Raw genomic sequence first — 16,767 nt, 5'->3', positions numbered from 1 at the left:
TATTTCTTTTATGTTTTCTAATCTCAATTGCACCCAAAAAACATGAACTTTTAACATTCAGTAGATTTTCTGTGATCTGGGGTTTTCTGGCTCAAACAGGTGCTCTGATTTGCCGGCAGATTGTGATGTAAGATCCTGCAAATCCCATATATGTCAATGGGATTTGCCAGCAGATGTCACTGTTTTCACTGTTTTGCCTGTTTTCATTGTAGCTCAAAAGGCTTCCAAACCCCAAAGAAAACTTCAGACCACAGAAAATCCACTGAATGTTCAAAGTTCAGGTTTTTTGGGTGTAATTGAGGTCATAAAACCTAAAAGAAAAAAGAAAAAGAAAAATAAATGAAAATGAATGTCATAAAACCTTTAAGCATTATGTTATGCTTTAGCTGTTGAAAAATAGCAGATCTACAAGCTCATAGCCAATGTTTCCCGTAAGGTGCGCCCGTGCGTGCAGCCGTGCACATGGCCAAATGCTCTCGCGCGCACAGACACCGACGCTGGTGTAAAAAAAAAAAGTTCTTCACAGTTTATTTAGATTACACAGGCGAGGCGACAGACAGGTCTCCTCCCCTCCTTTTTTGACTCTTTGGTCTCCTCTCCTCTCCTCCTGTGTATGACTGCACCGTCTGCACGGCGAGTGAGGACCTTAGGTGGAGACACAGGAGCAGGCAGCACTGCAGTCAGTGTGAAACCACAAGAACCAGATGAGATTGCGTTGCCTGGAGCCTTGGACCCGTGCGTTGATAGAACCAGATGAGATTGCGTTGCCTGGAGCCTTGGACCCGTGCGTTGATAGAACCAGATGAGATTGCGTTGCCTGGAGCCTTGGACCCGTGCGTTGATAGAACCAGATGAGATTGCGTTGCCTGGAGCCTTGGACCCGTGCGTTGATAGAACCAGATGAGATTGCGTTGCTTGGAGCCTTGGACCCGTGCGTTGATAGAACCAGATGAGATTGCGTTGCTTGGAGCCTTGGACCCGTGCGTTGATAGAACCAGATGAGATGGCGTTGCTTGGAGCCTTGGACCCGTGCGTTGATAGAACCAGATGAGATGGCGTTGCTTGGAGCCTTGGACCCGTGCGTTGATAGAACCAGATGAGATTGCGTTGCCTGGAGCCTTGGACCCGTGCGTTGATGGGACATTAGATTTAAAAAGCGAATGGATGGAAGGGGGGGGGGGGCTGCTGACGTTCGACAATCTGAGAAACTAGGAGTTCAAAGACACACCAACAAACTCGTCTTAGTGTGTGTGTGTGTGTGTGTGTGTGTGTGTGTGTGTGTGTGTGTGTCTTTACGTTTTCTCATGCCCCCCATGTAATGCACAATTGAGTATTCATATACCAGTCGTTCTCAACCTGTGGGTCCCCACATGATTTGGGGGTGGAGGGAGGACCCCCAGATGACAGTTTAAGACTTTTATAATACCTCAAAGGCTCTAAAAGAAAAAATACCATTACTGCATCAAAAGTAATCAGCAAACCATGCTATAAAAACTGGTCAAACATTGGCCAGATTATTAAATGATAAAGAAAGAGGCAACAATTGTGAAAATAGCCGATCTACAAGTTCACAACGAGCTTGTAGATCGTCTATTTTCACAATATTTATCTGTGGAGCCATTCTGTTGCTTGTCTGGGTGGGGGGTCCCCAGTTCAAATATGATTACTTTGGGGGGTCACAGCCTGAAAAGGTTGAGAACCACTGATATAGACTAACTGAATATTCCTAAAATTGCTAGCCTACCACCTTGATATAAAATAAAAATGTTGTAACTTGCGTAACCTTATGTAACTATTCATTGATTCACTCATATACCAAAATCCATTTGGAAAAAATAAAAATAAATCACACCTGTGTGACCTGTTCACATTAGTTGCTGATGTCTGCTCAGGAGGTTTGAGTGTTTGCTCATAGCGCTGCACCGAGTGCCGCCCTATGAACTTGTAGGTCTGCTATTTTTGAAAGATCGTGAAAATGTGGCGCAAATCTTTGAATACATATTCTTTCAGAGCGAACGTTTTTAAATCTTTGCTTCTGGGGGGGTCCCTGGATTTGAAGATTTTCAGAAACCTTAGGTTAGGCTTTAGAAGGTGTTTTTAGAATCGGCCTCAGGCCTAAATGGGGTGAAGTAGTGAACAAATATGATTAAAGGTCTTCATGAAAGAATATTTTTGAATGAAATTCACAATGTGTTCTGGTTAGATCTACAATATAAAACATGGTGTACAGTATGTCCCATGTTGACTATTGGTTGTCATTCTGTTTCGCCCTCTAGTGGTCAAGCACCCACATACAAATGACTCAACTGCCTCCTTTGTGTCTGCTGAGTGTGTGTGTGTGTGTGTGTGTGTGTGTGTGTGTGTGTGTGTGTGTGTGTGTGTGCAAGAAGTACCTGATGATCTTCCCAGCACTGGGTTGCTCCGCCCCCCAGTAGAACAGGTCCAAACCGAATGGGACGACTGGAGCGTCGGGGACGTCCTGCCTGGACGCTGCGCTGGGAGGACAAGACTCACCTCTGACCTCCTCTGATGTGCTACTGGAGAGAGAGAGAGAGAGAGAGAGAGAGAGAGAGAGAGAGAGAGAGAGAGAGAGAGATTTCGGGCTATTGACACTTTTTTGTTGCAATATCACAGCACAGGCAGTTGGTTGTGTTTGCCATCTACTTCTAGATCCAATTGTTGCAAGTAGTGCAGTAGTGGACTCTAGCCAACCTGTCTGTCTGTCTGTACCTCCAATGTCACTTATGGTGGAGTACCACACAAAGCTTAGATTGTAACTCCAACTCTGGTTGTTTTTGTTTCTTTATTATCGATTTTTCCTTTAGGTTTTTTGACCCAAAAGTTAACCATGTCTTCAGGGCAGCCTTCTGATCATTACAGCAATACTATTGCTATTATTATTAATCGTTACACAGCTTGGTTGAATGATTGATTCTGATTGGTTCACTGGTGTGTTATTCCTCAAAAACAGTTAATTACTTTTGTCCACTTTTATCCAGATCAGATTCATAACCTTCAAGTCTGAGTACATACTTTAAGAGCTACATTTCTTTCCCTTTTTTTCGGTCTATAGAATGACCACATGAAGTAGCGTAATTCAATCAGCTCCATCTTCATTAGCTGCAACAGTAATTCGGTTAACCCTTCATTTTTGTGTTATCCTTTTATCATAAACTTTGACGGAACTACCATTAACATTGTTAAGAAAGTATTCAATCAATCGATCAATCAATCAAATCACAGTGGCAAAGAGCCCTTTCTTTGGGACAGCAGGGACAGGAGTGTACCTTGGCTCTGCCTCCTGTGGGAGGCGCTGTCGTAGGAGGCGCAGGGTGGCGGCGGCGCGTGTAGGGTCCTGCTCCTCCTCCAGAACCCTCTTCAACTTCCTGTGAAGGGCGGGGCCAGAGGAGGAGGGAGGAAGGGCAGGTTTCCTTTTGGCGGTTGGTGCAGTGGAGGTGGACGGACTGGGCTCCAGACCTGGTATAGGAATACATAGGATTTGTTTCATGCATGTTGTCGACTTAAAAGAAAAATTTCGTCGACTGCCTTAAAAAAAAAAAAAAAAAAAAGCTATGACGACTAAGACTAAATCAATATATTGACAATTTTGTCAAGTAAAATATAGACTAAAATGTTAGGGAGGGACTAGTAGAAAGATACCCTGTATACACTTATACTGGTTACTAGGGCTGTCAAAAGAAATCGATTCGAGTTAGAATCGCGATTCTAATGCCGTCCGATTCAGAATCGATTCTCATTTTCCAAAAAAAAAGATTTGCACAGGTACTACCTGTGCATGCAATGCATTATGGCCTGGGTTTCTGCATAGTGCATTTACTACCAGCTAAGCTAAGCCTGCCAATTGTATTTATTTTACACCTGTTTTAATACTAATGTATTGTTCTGGTATTGAGTGAGAAGAGATTTTGTAACTTTTGTACTGGTTCAAATTTGTGCAAGCTAAATAAATGAGACATGTTCTTACTCTTGGATTTAAACTTTGTGTGTTTAAATCATTCAGTTGATAAAACCTTTACAATTATACAAGCTTTTTACTAAATGTACTCTGCTTTCATGCCAGAAGACTGGAGTAGATCATGCTAAAATTCTATTTAATTGTTTTTAATAAAAATAAAAAACTGCTTTAGAATCAGAAAAAAAATCTTTTTTGAATCGAGAATCGGAAAAATCGAAAAGATCGTTTTTTAATCGAATCGTCACCCCAAGAATCGGAATCGAATGGTGGGACACCTAAAGATTCGCAGCCCTACTGGTTACTGTTGAGTGAGGCCTCATACACATGTATCAAATGGATGTTCTGTGCTCTGTCTGTGACAGATCACCCAAGATCATTTGGTGTCCCGACCCCCAGTTTGGGAACAACTTGTCTGTACTAAGCCCCCTCCAAACATAGATGATCAACAAGCTGACAGCGTGTCACATTGCAACGTGACAGCTTTTTAAAACATGCTTCTCGATTATCCGAAAAATTGACGCCAATAAGATTATGGATAGCTGCGGCCCTACTCCCTATACCCTACTGCCTATCTCTCCTCTTTCCGCCTCCTCTCTACAGGTGAAAGCTGCGGCCCTACTCCCTATCTCTCCTCTTTCCTCCTCCTCTCTACAGGTGAAATACGAGCAAATCCTCTCTACTGGCTTCAAATGGATCTAACATGGCAGAGATTTGTCTGCAGCCCAGGAGGCTGCAGATGTTAAGGCCTACAGATCAATGGACACAAATAGAGGGGGAGGGAGGGCGAGAGACAGAGAGAGAGAGAGAGAGAGAGAGAGAAATGGGACACGGAAATGGCGTTTGTGAGAGAGAAAGGGACAGATTGAGACGGAGACGGGGAATGAGAGAGAAAGAGGGAGAGAGTGAAATATTGATTTGTCCAGGCTTGAGCAGAAGCCTGTAATTAAAATGTTAATTTGAGAAAAGGAGAGATAGTGTCCTGACAGCAGAGAGAGGGATAAGAGGACAGATAGAGTATCTATCGGAATGACAGCAGAGAATGGAGAAGGTGGAGAGAGAGAGAGAGAGAGGAGAGAGAGGGAGAGAGAGAGAGAGAGCACTTGTAATGAAATGATTTTGCTAGTGGAAAGAAATGTAGGAAAGAGGAAGTGCCTGTGGCTGTTGAAGATAAACACGCTTTTGACATGTTGATGCATTATAGTTCATTACTGATACTTATCATAGAATATAATTACTGTCAACCTTTTTCATTTCAGGGACCCCCAGTTTGATATGCATTAGGCCACGGACATTTTCTGTCTCTGAGGGGACCCCTTTAAAATCCTCAGTGTTTATTTAACCCTGAGAGTGTACAAAATATACAGTACACTTGTAAATTGTACATTTGTCCAATCTTAGTTAAAGACCCTTAAGGGTACACTTGGTTCCTAACTATAAATCATTTAGCTGATTTACCCCCTACAACAACCCCTGGGAGTCCCAACAACAATAATTACCATAAAGTTCACCCAGTCATTTGTTTCAGGAAGTTGCAGTATTCCTACATTTCCCCATGGTGCATTATTTCCCTGGGGGAAGAACTGGCCTGGCCCACTTTGCTTGGCTGGGATGGCTCAAGGTTTAAGACGGACACTGTTCCTCTGAATATTTTGTGTACTGTACTCTCTATGTAACGACTTCTCTAGTCAGAGATGCCCATGGAGGGAGCTTCTCTGACCTTGTTCCACCTGGATTCACAGAATGTCCGATACTCCATCCAAATATAAAATGGTCCAAAAAGAATGCCTGTCCTCAAAATACAATTGAGAATATTATCCCCTACTAGCTTAGCTTTCCGCCAGAGAGTCAAACAAAGAACTAACTCCCTCAGCAAGCTCCACGGAAGGAGCTGCGAAAGTGTTACAGCATGTGGTCAGATGGGTGGGCCGCATGCATGTTTATTTCAATGATCAATCAATAGATTGTGTTCCTGCTTTGGGGTCAACGGAACCAACGTGGTTGCTATGTATTGGCGTCACGATGAAAACACATTTTTCAAGTTTTTAAAGACAAACATTATATGTATTTTCTTTTTTTACATTCACGTTTTATTTATTTTAATTTACATACCGGTATTAACCCATTCTGACCGGGCACCCATTTTGGTGTTGGCATCATGTTATGCTTTAGCTATTGAAAAATAGCAGATCTACAAGCTCATATCGCGCCACCGAGTGGCGCGATACGAGCTTGTAGGTCTGCTATTTTTTTTTAAATCGAAGAACGACTGACATTTTTTAAATCTGATCTCAGGTCAGAATGGGTTAATCAGACCAGTGTGTGTCCAGTGGAAACATCGTATGAATCTGATCTCAGGTCAGAATGGGTCAATGTTATAATTGTAGTGTTCTGACAATTACTTAGGGGCCGACTGTTGCAAGTCGGCCCTGGTATTCACGTGCATAAAGTGAGTCGAGTGGCAAAGTGATAACGCTGTTAAATCAGCAATCGGAGCTTTCTGTTTGGATGTTATGGGCTGTCAACGCCAGAAAGTAGTTTTTTTGCCACTCAGTAGGCATGCCCGCATAACTTCCGGGTACGTGCAATTGCGCATACCCTCTACGCTAGGTTGGGAATAGCCCAACTGGTTTTGCCTCTCCAAGTTGAGACACGACATGACTTGAGACACGAAACGTAAATGATGGCAGTGAAAAGAGCCAGAGTTCTGCTTCTAATGAATCTACTTCTGCTTATGATGTTTCAATGGTAGAGAAATCAAGGCCCTGAATTAGACATTTCAGTACAAACGCTGTGTGTGTGTGTGTGTGTGTGTGTGTGTGTGTGTGTGTGTGTGTGTGTGTGAGAGAGCTGGGGTGCGCGCGTGTGTGTGTGTGTGTGTGGGGTGTAAATCTGGTCTCAGGGCTAATGTGCAGCGATAATGGGAGCTCATTAAGGAGGTTGCATTGTTAATTTGGCATGGCCCCTGAAAATCATTACCTAGCCCACTAATCACCCTGACACACACACACACACACACACACACACACACACACACACACACACACACACACACACACACACACACACACACACACACACACACACACACACACACACACACACACACACACACACACACACACACACCACGTCTGTTTTGGGAGCATCAGATACCATCTAATTACATTAGCGTAGAATTGATTCCTAACAGAAAGGAGGTGGGAGGAGGAAATAAGAATAGCGCAGCGCTAACAAGTAGAAAAGGTTCCTCAATCTATCAACACAGACTTGTGCTTCTGAACAGAGCTCCGTGTGCCTGCTTGGCGGCAGGTCAAAGGTCACCGCCACAGCGACACTCAAACATGGCTGACCCAGCAAAGCAATTAGGGCACTGGTTCTCAACGTGGGGTCCGGGGACCACCAGCGGTCCAAATTGAATGGACTCTTACAGGTCCAACCCTGCAACCCTTCCCGCTCACTCAGATCGGCCAACACAGGAAAGCTGTCTGAACCATCCCTAAAACGCCCGGGACAACGCTCCACAAGTTCTGTTCTGGCTCCCAAACTGTAGAACAAACTCCCCATTGTAGTCAGAACTGCACACTTGCTTCCAATTTTCCGCCTTAATCTGAAGACTCACCTCAACCTCACCCCCTAGTACTCACCTCGTCAGACTCCACTTCTGTCCCTAGCACTTCACTCTCCCTGTACCCGTCCCTGCCTGTACTACGACTGATGTTGACCAAGATACGGTATGTCTCTACCATGCAGACATGTGTTGGTCACTCGCTCTCATGTTTTTGTTATTACTTTTTTGTTTTCTTGACCACAATGTTAAGAATGCAATTTAGATAGCATGTTATTTAATCAGATGCGTTCATTGTTTATCTGGTATCCTACAGTTTCAATGTACAGATTGTTATTTTGATAGCATAATATTGTTTATTGGTTTACCTGGGATCCTAGTTTCTTAAGGCTCTACACCTTCTCTCTCTCTGCATTCTATTTCTATGTATGTGATTACCTTATACTTATTGTAAGTTGCACCAGATAAGAGCGTCTGCTAAATACCTAAATTGTAAATTGTATGTGGGGAATATGGCTGACTTAGCAATAACCAAACTAATGTCCTTCATGGCGAGGGCAGATGGGAGCGGTGGTGCGCTGTTGCCCGGAGCACTGCACTGCAGGCCGGCTCCACAGCGACACAGACAACATTTCTAATGACAATGTGTCAATAGGAGATAAACAGGCTGCACTGTGCAGGACACACAGTAATAACACAGCCAATAGGCTGGTTAATGACGAGAACATTTGACCTGTGACCTAATCCCTACCGCCTGAAGGCTACGATGTGCAAAGCTAGCATACATTGGAGGAATTCAGAGCTATTACAATACCCATTTATTATACGTATAGCCTAGAACTACCATAAGGTGCACGCACAGAAGGAAAGAAATACATCTGTAGTCGTCATTTAACTCCAAGAGTGTACAAATGTTACCAAATGGACCCACAGGACCACATTAACCATTTTCAACCTGTATTTTCAAATAATTGGTCTTCACAAATGCTCATTAGTGGTGGGTGGAGATCTTATATCTCCAAAACCGTTACTTTTCAGGTAATGTAAAAAAGTGCGTTTCAATGGATCCAATGCAGTTATTATTTAGTCACAAGCTCTTGTTCATACTTTTCATTGGTTCAATATTTATAAACCCAAATATACCCAAATTTGGAGATACAAGGTTCCTGTCAGACAGTAACGCTATGCTGTTAAACCACACATACAGTACAGGGAAACTGGAACAGGGTGAAGTTCACACACAGACATGAAAATGCTCAGATTGTCTCCATTTAAGACTGAGGGCAATATATTGAATTCTCAAATGTGATAGAATGAGTGTTACGACAAATTCAATATCACTGGGGGAAAATAAATACATCTCCTCATCTCATCTTCCAACAGCGTAAAGGAACGCTTATTTTATGTCTCGCCATAGTCTAATCTAAGGAAACAGTAAAGCTGCAAAAAAAAATAAAGACATAAAATAGAGAGTAAGAAAATGACTTGGGCGTTCTGGAGAAGAAAGAGTCTCCGTTTTTCTCTGTCTGCTTCACCTCAGCGTTGGTGGATTCTTGTTGCACAAACCAGCTAGCACCGCACCGTGTGCAGGCACACGTACGCACAACACACCCATGACTAATTAAAAGACCCATGTGTGCCTTGCGCCTTATAGCACGTGGCCATTCTTTATTTTCATAGGTTAAAGTTCAAACAATTTAACGGTTGCTAACTCCTGGCCAAGAGCATTCAAATAAATAATTTGGATCATGCATGTCTGTATAAACACGCGCGCGCGCGCACACACACACACACACACACACACACACACACACACACACACACACACACACACACACACACACACACACACACACACACACACACACACACACACACACACACACACACACACACACACACACACACACACACACACACACACACACACACACACACACACACACACACACACACACACACACACACACACACACGATGAGCAGGGATAGAAGAGAGGTTTTAAATAGTTTAGCATAGGTTTATTTAGACAAGCACTGATGAGGCTGTGTGTGTGTGTGTGCACGCGTGTTTGAAGTTGATCTCAGGGTTTTAGGGGATTAAGTGTGCAGTGGGCTTTTATTAGTATTTATACACGTGTCTTTGTATTTGAAGTGTGTGTGTATTCACGTGTGCCTTGTGAGTGTTTGTGTGTGTGTGTGTGTGTGTGTGTGTGTGTGTGTGCACGTGTATGCGTTTGTTTACATATATCTATGTTTCAAGTGGCTCTTTGTCTTTGAACTGAGAGTGTGTATGCCTGTGCATATGTGTGGGGCATGCGTGCATGTGCGAGCGCGCGAGCGTGTGTGTGGTCACACTGACCGTACTCCTCTCTGAGGTGTTCAGGAATGTGAGGTTCAAATCCCTCTTTTTCAGGAACCTCTTCAAAGTCATCATCCTCTTCATCATCATCCTCATCATCATCACCCTCTACGGCAGAGGCCTTCATCTGAGGAAGAGGAGGCAGAATATGGTGGAAGATCTTAGTGATCAAATACACATGGATGGATATGGTCATCTCTGACAGATATAACCCATTCTGGGCGTGCACCCATTTTGGTGTTGGCATCATGTCATGCTTTAGCTATTGAAAAATAGCAGATCTACAAGCTCATAGCGCGCCACCGAGTGGCGCGCTACGAGCTTGTAGGTCTGCTATTTTTGTAAAAATCGAAGAACGACTGACATTTTTAGAATCTGATCTCAGGTCAGAAGGGGGTAATCAGACCAGTGTGTGTCCAGTGGAAACCTCGTATGAATCTGATCTCAGGTCAGAATGGGTTAATAAATAAAAAAACTTAGATTTAGTTGACCGGGGTATCCCAGTGCACTATTCTAGGTCCACCTTTTTCCCCCCTCCATAACAAATCTGATCTACAACTTATTACGTGTGGCATGGTGTTACATTGCGGGGCGACTGTGGCTCAAGAGGTAGAGCAGGTCATCCAATGATCCATGGGTCGGCGGTTCGAATCCCGGCTCCTCCTGTCTACATGTCGAAGTGTCCTTGGGCAAGACACTAAACCCCCAATTGCTCCCGATGTGCTGGTTGGTACCTTGCATGGCTTCCGCCGCAATCGGTGTATGAATGGGTGAATGTAATGCACAATCTATGTAAAGCGAAATGCACCATTTACCATTTATTTCAATTAGGGGTTAGCCAATGTGCAAACTTCCCAACTGCCCACACCAGTTTGCATGTATTAGCTTGAGACTGGTGGTTCTCAAAAGTTGGGGTCCAGGGACGCCCAGGTGTCCCTCGGACCCCACTTGTGTCAACGATATAGACACACATATCGTTGCTATCGGGCAGAAACGTTGTATCTCCATATTTCAACTTTTCAAGTTTTCTTTCCGTAAATGAATGCCCTACTTCGTCACACTACAGACTACAGTGTCACACAAAACAGTGTTGTAAAGTAACTAAGTACATTTACTCAAGTACTGTACTTAAGCACAATTTTGAGGTACTTTTACTTCACTGGAGTATCTCCCATTTCCAATACTTTTACTTCCACTGCACTACACCTCAGAGACAAATATTCTACTTTTTACTCCACTACAATCATTTGAAAACTTTAGTTACTAGTTTTTCTGTAGATTTTAATTATTACAAAAACATAAATTACACACTTCCGCCATATATAGATTTGAAAATAGCGGATCTACAAGCTCACCATGTGTCGCAATGCGACTCATCGTGAGCTTGTAATGTAGATTTTGATGAATTGAACAATGTGGACCCTGTTGTAAACAAGTGTAATGCTTAATTGGGTCGTCCACTCACAGTTAACAGTCTTTGTATTGAGTTTGTGCTTGAAATGTACTGTAATTCTGCAAACTGTTAATAAATATTTCAATCAATCAATCAAAGATCTGCTATATTCAAAAGTTGTAAAACATTTGAAAACTTGTGAAATGAGATATTCATAAGTACTTTCTACTTTTTACTCAATTAAATTTAGAATTAAAAAAAAAAAAAAAAAATCTACAGTATTTCTACATTGCAGTGTTGATACTTTTACTTAAGTAAAATGCATTAGTACTTTTTCCACCACTACACGAAAGTAGCAAAGATTACAGATCTATGATGCGAATTGTTGTGACATCTGACATCGGTCGGGCTCTAGACACACCGTCACGTCCATATCCTCATCTCTCTCTATCTCTTTCTCTCCATTCTCAGTGGTGTGGTGTCATCCTTTCTGCTCAGGGGAGAGCACCATGTGTGTATTGGCGGGTCTGCAATCAGGCGCACACGCGTGCGTGTGTGTGTGAGTGCATGTGCAGGCGCGCGTGATGAGCTGCTATCAGCACTAAGCAGAATTTATGGTTTTTAATTTTCTGGTGAGGTAGTTAACCATTGGTTGGGCTACAATGCAGAACACAATACTCCTATACACACAGGGGTCATTTTCAGTGTGTGTGCTCGCGTGTGCGCGTTTGCACTGCTATGTCCTTCATTGCAGAGGGCATACAGCTAGTACCGATACACACACACCACACACACACACACACACACACACACACAGTTGCACGCGCGTGCATGCTCAAGCTATTTTTCCTGCTAGATGGAATGGACTTGTTCCATAGGAATCCTCCTCAGTGCTCTATAGCAGTGTAATCATCACACTGATTAGCTTTATGAGCGGCTGTAAAACCAACGCTAAGCCCTCACTGCTCACCGCCGCTTTTTCATTAACATATAAGACCATTGAGTGTGCGTGTGCATGTGTGCGTGTGCGTGTGCGTGTGTGCGTGTGTGTGTGTACTGAGAAATACACATTGTGAGGACCATTTTCAAGGTCCTGCTCTGTGTTTTAGATATATTGAATTAGGAAATTATTAATGGTTTGGATTAGACATTTAGACCACAGGATAGAGTATTCCCTACCTTATACATAGGTTAGGGTTAGTGCTGCGATGTGACACACCGGAACATAGCAGTACTACAAGCATCTGATATGCTATTTTTCCAATGCGGTCCTAAAATGTTGATGTCGTCAAGTATAGTAATACAAACCTGTGTGTGTGTGTGTGCTTGATTGTGTGCGTAAACTACAGCATCGCTGATACAGGACACTAGAATTGTATAATTAGTGTAAATTACAGATTAGAGGTATGGCTCTCACTGACAAATGCTCTCACTCTCACTCACACTCACGCGCACACACACACACACACACACACACACACACATGCTCTCTCTCGCTCACACACACACACAGACAGACACACACACAAAAGCTGGGGTGGGATGGTAATGAAGTCAGAGTGTAAAATCAGTCACCCGTGTCACAACCCTGCATTGCTAGACGGACAGCAAGACACACACACACACACACGCACACACACACACACACACACACACACACACACACACACACACACACACACACACACACACACACACACACACACACACACACACACACACACACACACACCCACACACCCACACACCCACACATCCACCCACACATCCACCCACCCACCCACCCACCCACTCTCTCTCTCTCTCTCTCTCTCTCCATTGAGCACACATATAGGACAATTAGTTCATAGTACAATCTTCTCTATTAAATTAACGCGCAATTAAACGGTTTAAGCTCGCTGCAGCAAAATCATGAGTGTTAATTTAACTCTTGGGGCTGGGCTGGTACTGTGGTCAGGAGGCAGAGCAGGTCGTCCAATGATCCATGGGTCGGCGGTTCGAAACCCGGCTCCTCTTGTCTACATGTCGAAGTGTCCTTGGGCAAGACACTGAACCCCAAATTGCTCCCGATGTGCTGGTTGGTACCTTGCATGGCTTCCGCCGCAATCCGAGTATGAATGGGTGAATGTAATGCACAACCTATGTAAAGCGCCTTGGATAAAGGCGCTATATAAATGCACCATTTACCATTTATTTCCCTATTTTTGGCAAGTTATGCTAAAAACTATTATCAAAATGTAGGGATGTCCCGATCACGTTTTTTGGCTCCTGATCCGATTCCGATCATTTGATTTTGAGCATCTGCCAATACCGATTTTTCCCGATCCGATATTTATATTTTATATAACACGTTTATGCCATATCACAATAGTATAATATCCCAAATCACAGACAATATCCAGTCTAATATCATGATATGGATATAATATGATACTAGGGATGTCCCGATCACGTTTTTTGGCTCCCAATCCGATTCTGATCATTTGAAAATGACGTGATCGGCCCCGATTTCTGATCACCCGATCCGAGATTGGGAGAACCCTATCAAAATATATCATATCAAATTGTTCACAATTTCTCACACACACACACACACACACACACACACACACACACACACACACACACACACACACACACACACACACACACACACACACACACACACACACACACACACACACACACACACACACACAGTGCGCCGGGTGTTACGTTCCAGAGCGATAGCAGGTGTTAATATATGGAGGTAACCCTATTTTGGACTCATTTTAAATATATGAAGGTATTGCGGGCAGGGATTTTTACAAAAAAGCCCCCCCTTTTAAAATACATACACACATACATACCTACATACATACCAGAAGTTTTAGCAGTTTTTAAGGACCCACTTTTAGGCCAGTGCACCAGAGCAAACTCTTGCCTTTTTTTAAACCCTACCCATTTTTACCAAATACATACATACATACATACATAATTGCTAATTTAATCAGATCAACAATGAGTGGAATAAGAGAAGTTTTAAAAAATGACCGTATGCGAACAGGGCAAGGCTATCTGCAAGAGAACCTCCACATATTGAGGTAAGATTGCTGCAATGGGAAGCTGTAAAAAAACAAACAAAGCCGCTATCTCTACAAATTCTCCTTCTAATGTAAAGAGATTTTTACAAATAGCCTCGCTGAACACAGGAGCCCACTGCTTTAGAGGAGCGTATCGGTTTCATAGGAAGGAAAGCAGAGTGCGTGATGGTAAATGAAACCAGATTTACTAGGTTTAAACACCTTCCAAACCCTCTCCATTACTCTGCGTTGCTAAGGCTCCTACACTTATTTCACAGTCTCACACACACACGCACGCACGCACGTCGCACACACACACACACACACACACACACACACACACACACACACACACACACACACACACACACACACACACACACACACACACACACACACACACACACACACACACACAGAGAGAGATAGTCTGTTTAGTTTTTCTTCGTTGTCTATTGTAATCCCAGGGCCAGTTTTATTTGGTTCTGATCAACGACCTACGACTCAGGACTGATCGCCCTGCGGTGCAAAAAACCTGCCCTAACGTCATCGCTTTTCGCCCCCGCTCACCCACTTTTGTCTCTAATTCACCTTAATTCAGCCTCGATAACATCAAGGCCTGTCGGTGCAGCCTGGCAGAGCTGTAAGTCTCACCGTACCGGGGCAGAATTAACTTTCCCCCAGAAACATTTTGCTGACAGAGCGCGCGGCTAAAATATGGCCCCCATTCTGCTGCCGAGTTGTGTCTGCGGGCCTACTTTGCATTTAAACACAACTTTGGTTTATTCTCCAGGGGGGAGATCCTTCCTTCCATACGCAGTAACAGAGTTCCCCTGAGGAGATAAAAAACGGGTTCTTTAACAGAAACTAAAGGAATGGAGAGTGCAAGATAAATTAGAAGCAGTGGTTTAAGTAAAGCAGTGGCTATGTGTTATTGTAACGAGGTAAAAAACACACGGCCAAAGATAAATAGGACATATTTGAACAGAAATAAAACAAACTAAGGGATACAGCAGTTCTTCAACAGAAAATAGAGTGACAAAGACAATAGCGTTGTTTCCATAAAGCAAGTCCATGTGCCACTTTCTGTGATAGCTATCTTAGCTCTATTACATCCTAACCTGTGTACGGAAAACTGATTCACCGATTAATTAAAAAAAAAGAAAAGTCTATTGAAAAGGAAAATCGTGAAGAACAGAGATAAGTACCTCTTTAAACAGTAAAACAACGACAAAGATTCAAAAAGGTTTTTCACTTAAGAGAGTTAACTCTGTTAAGGTAGCTAAAGTTCAACTTTTCTTGTTTGGATTTTACTATTTTACCTTTTCTATATAGTTCCAATTATTTTATCTGTGGAACTTAATTGAATAAGTGATATTATACATTTTGTGGTTAATTAATACAAAAAGTAGTGTCTCCCCGTCTCTCCCGAAAATTTCATTTTCGGGTTGTCAATTGCATCCAATCAAGATAGTAGGCTATAGGTAGTAATTTATCATTTATCAGCATCAATTATAGTGTCCCAGATTGTTTCCATTTTATTGTTTTCCATTTCTTTGTTCATTAACACGTTAAAAACTTGTCAATAAGTTATTGTAACACAGTGAGAGAATGTGTAAGAATGACTGTTAAGCTGAGTTACTCTCTCTCTCTCTCTCTCTCTCCACTTTCATCTCTCTACCTACAGAACAGACAGTTGTACCTTATATCTTGTCAAGACATTGTTAAATCAAACTCCCACCCTGGAACCCTTTCACGGACCCCTGGGTACCCCTGTACCCCACTTTGAGAACCACTGATCTGAACACTATTTTGGACAGAGAAGGGGAAGATATACGACTAAGGTCTTGGGCCAGATTCAAACCTAGAGCCCACATTTACACCAACATTAAAGAGCTATCTCCATCTCATTATGCTGTATGGATAAGGAGGCCTCATTTATATGAGTTCTAGTTATCTTGCATTGTGTACATGGTGATCTGACCTCATTTTTCACACACACGCACTATACGCAAAACAGGTCTACTAAGGTGAAGCAGTGGCAAGATAGTGTATAATAATTAGGCCTGCCACAATTATTACAAAATAATCCGCTGATTGCAATTATTTGAGATAATATAAAGATATTACATAATCGCCAGACTTTTTTCCGTTCACCTGTAAAAATGAATGTGTTGGGAAAAAAATGCTGACAATATCAGCATTGTAACCATTTTTTTAAGTTTAAAATGATTAAATGCATGTCCTGTGGCCATAGCAGCCATTAGTCATTAGTGGTACTGTACCAGTCGTCATCAGTAATGTATTTGTATATTCAAGTTATTTGTCATATCTGCCCTGTGCAGTTTACAAAGCCTAAAAGGCAAACACAAATGTCATGTTGCTTTATATGTTGCAATGTCCAATGCCA

General features: G+C 42.7%; 1 protein-coding gene across 1 annotated transcript in view; it reads right to left on the bottom strand.

Annotated features, from left to right (window-relative positions):
• Nucleotides 1-16,767, bottom strand: part of uvssa (UV-stimulated scaffold protein A) — a 46,168-nt gene that overhangs the window by 8,019 nt on the left and 21,382 nt on the right. Inside the window, exons 10-12 of the mRNA XM_083786240.1 lie at nt 9,903-10,029; nt 3,288-3,477; nt 2,394-2,537 (exon numbers count right to left, since the gene is read on the bottom strand). Coding sequence (XP_083642366.1) covers nt 2,394-2,537; nt 3,288-3,477; nt 9,903-10,029 — 461 coding nt within the window. The remainder of the gene's footprint in view (nt 1-2,393; nt 2,538-3,287; nt 3,478-9,902; nt 10,030-16,767) is intronic.

Source organism: Protomyctophum parallelum (genome assembly GCF_964188405.1).
Source record: "Protomyctophum parallelum genome assembly, chromosome: 16".
Lineage (NCBI taxonomy): Eukaryota > Metazoa > Chordata > Actinopteri > Myctophiformes > Myctophidae > Protomyctophum > Protomyctophum parallelum.
This window is presented reverse-complemented; position numbering and strand designations above follow the sequence as displayed.